We start from the raw sequence: 2970 nt of genomic DNA on the forward strand, positions 1-2970 counted from the left end.
GTCCCTGAGTTGTCAGAGAGGAGCCAAAATGATCTGGGTTATTTGGTTTTGGGGTTTTTTTTTAATTATTTCCCAGCTGGCTCCTGCTGCTGTGGAAGGAGGGATTGTGTCCCTGCAGGGGTGGGACACCAGGAGGCACGAGAGCAGAGCCTTAAGGCACAGCTTGAAAACTAAATTAAAAAAAAAAAAATCACATTTAGGCAGTTTTCATTGATACTGGAAATAATTCAGCTCCTGGCTGATGCAGGGAGTGTCCAGCTCGCCCAGGGCTGGGAGAAGAGGGATGGGATGGTCCAAATCCTGCTAAAATTTGCCTCCAACCCCCCCTCCCAGCCGCCTCCCAGGCTCGGCAGAGCAGACTGGTGTGATCACACCCCTATTTATATCCCAGCTGGGAGGCTCCAGCCCCCACAGCCAGGGGGGGTGGAAAGGGGGGAATGGGGGGAACAGGAGCAGAGGGTGGGGGAGTGGAGTGATTCCATCCTTGAGCTGCAAGACAAAAAGCAGGAGGGGAAGGAACGAGGAGCTGCAGAGGGGCATCCTCCCTCTGCCAAGCAGGCAAAATGAATCATGGAATGCTTTGGAGTGGAAGGACAAAGCCCATCCAGTGCCACCCCCTGCCACGGGCAGGGACACCTTCCACTAGCCCAGGTTGTTCCAACCTGGCCTTGGACACTTCCAGGGATCCAGGGGCAGCCACAGCTTCCCTGGGAAACCTGTGCCAGGGCCTCCCCACCCTCACAGGGAAGAATTCCTTCCTGATTAATTAGTGAGGATCTGAGTGGCTGGAGTGGATCTGAGGAGGTTGGAGAGGAGCAAGTTTGCTCTGGAGACGAGGGAACAAATCCAGCCTGGAGCAGCCAGGGAAAGCACCAGAGCCCCTTCCTGGGGGCTGCAGCAGCTCCTCACCCCGGCTCCAGGGGTAAATCCCAGAAGAAATCACTTTACAGGTCATCCTGCAACAGGAGATTGTTACCAACACAACCCCAACCCATCCTAATTAGCAGATGAGTTAATCAGCAAGAGGCACGTGGCTGGGGGGGGTCTGGCCTTGGTGGTCTCCAGCCATCACTCCCCTTGGGTTGATCAATCCCCAGGGGCCACAATGCCCCCCCGAAAAATGCCATTTGCTGCAGGCAGGAGCCTCTGGAAGCGCCACATCCACCTCTCTATGCCCTGGCACTGCGCTGCTGCTCCTCCTGAGGAGAGTCCTGCTGGGGGCTTGGGGTGGCTCTAGGCTGGAAAACAGGGATAATGGGATCAGCTGGGCACCCTCCAGACTGGTCAGAGTGCCAGCCCAGGGGTCTCACTGGGTGTTTGAGGTGGGACAGGGACAGTCCTGGCCCAGGGGACTCACCCAGTGTTTGGGGTGGGACAGGGACAGTTCCAGTCCAGGGGGACTCACTGGGTGTTTGGGGTGGGACAGGGACAGTCCTATACCTGTGTTTGAGGTAGGACAGGGACAGTCCAAGCCCAGGGGACTCACTGGGTGTCTGAGGTGGGACAGGGACAGTCCCAGGGGACTCACTGGATGTTTGGGGTGGGACAGGGACAGTGTTTGAGGTGGGACAGGGACAGTCCCAGCCCAGGGGGACTCACTGGGTGTTTGGAGTGGGACAGGGACAGTCCTATACCTGTGTTTGAGGTAGGACAGGGACAGTCCCAGCCCAGGGGACTCACTGAGTGTCTGAGGTGGGACAGGGACAGTGTTTGGGGTGGGACAGGGACAGTCCCAGCCCAGGGGACTCACTGGGTGTTTGGGGTGGGACAGGGACAGTGTTTGAGGTGGGACAGGAACAGTCCCAGCCTAGGGGACTCACTGGGTGTCTGAGGTGGGACAGGGACAGTGTTTGGGGTGGGACAGGGACAGTCCCAGGGGACTCACTGGGTGTTTGGGGTGGGACAGGGACAGTGTTTGAGGTGGGACAGGGACAGTCTCAGCCCAGGGGACTCACCCTGTGTTTGAGGTGGGACAGGGACAGTCCCAGGGGACTCACTGGGTGTTTGAGGTGGGACAGGGACAGTCCCAGCCCAGGGGACTCACCCTGTGTTTGAGGTGGGACAGGGACAGTCCCAGGGGACTCACTGGGTGTTTGGGGTGGGACAGGGACGGTGTTTGGGGTGGGACAGGGACAGTGTTTGGGGTGGGACAGGGACAGTCCCAGCCCAGGGGACTCACCCTGTGTTTGATGTAGGACAGGTAGGTGTCCCAGCCCAGGGTGACCACGTTGACATAAACCACCCGGTAGGTGGGAGGGACGAAGAGGAAGTTGAGGAGCTGAGCCGCCGGCCACACGCACCAGTCGGCCTGTGGGGAGCAAGGAGCCAGCTGGATAATTCCCACTGGATCCACGGGATGTGCCAGGGGAGGGAGGGAGAGCTCAGGGGTGGGTTTACCTTGTAAAGCTCCCAGAATTTCTCCTTGAGCTCATCCCAGCTCTCCTCCAGAGACTGACCTTCCAGGGTGCCGATGCCTGGGGGGACAGAGTCAGTGGGGGTGGGAGCATGGATGGGAATTGCCATCTCAGTGCCAGACACGGAAAGGGCCCCCAAAACCCTCTCAATACGGGAGGGAAGGGCACTGAAGCACCATCCAGAGGGAGGGAGCTCCAGGAAATGGAAGGGGAAGCACAGGGGCTGCACTGATCTCTGGTGAGCAGGGACAGGACCCAGGGAGCAGCTGGAGCTGAGTCAGGAGAGGGTTAGGTTGGATATTGGGAAATTCTTCCCCCAGAGGGTGGTTGGGCACTGAATAGGCTCCCCAGGGCAGTGGGCACAGCCCCAAGGCTGCCAGTCCTCAAGGAGGGCTTGGACAACGCTCTGAGGGACAGGGTGGGATTGTTGGGGTGTCCTGATGATCCCTGGGGGTCCCTTCCCACTCAGGATACTTCAAGATTCTACACAAATCGTGCTGCATTGCTGCTGTGGATGTTTCTGTGTTTGTAGGGGACAAATCAAGGCCTAACTCCT

The 2970-nt window shown here is 58.6% G+C and overlaps 1 protein-coding gene across 1 annotated transcript in view; it reads right to left on the bottom strand.

Annotated features, from left to right (window-relative positions):
* Nucleotides 1–660: 660 nt before the first annotated feature.
* The window catches only part of MPV17L2 (MPV17 mitochondrial inner membrane protein like 2), a 5002-nt gene continuing 2692 nt past the window's right edge, over nt 661–2970 (bottom strand). Inside the window, exons 3-6 of the mRNA XM_017839024.1 lie at nt 2967–2968; nt 2398–2688; nt 2180–2308; nt 661–1238 (exon numbers count right to left, since the gene is read on the bottom strand). Of these exons, the coding sequence (XP_017694513.1) occupies nt 1170–1238; nt 2180–2308; nt 2398–2688; nt 2967–2968 (491 nt within the window). The 3' untranslated portion in view covers nt 661–1169. The remainder of the gene's footprint in view (nt 1239–2179; nt 2309–2397; nt 2689–2966; nt 2969–2970) is intronic.

The sequence above is a fragment of the Lepidothrix coronata genome, unplaced genomic scaffold (assembly GCF_001604755.1).
Source record: "Lepidothrix coronata isolate B3197 unplaced genomic scaffold, Lepidothrix_coronata-1.0 Scaffold371, whole genome shotgun sequence".
Classification (NCBI taxonomy): domain Eukaryota; kingdom Metazoa; phylum Chordata; class Aves; order Passeriformes; family Pipridae; genus Lepidothrix; species Lepidothrix coronata.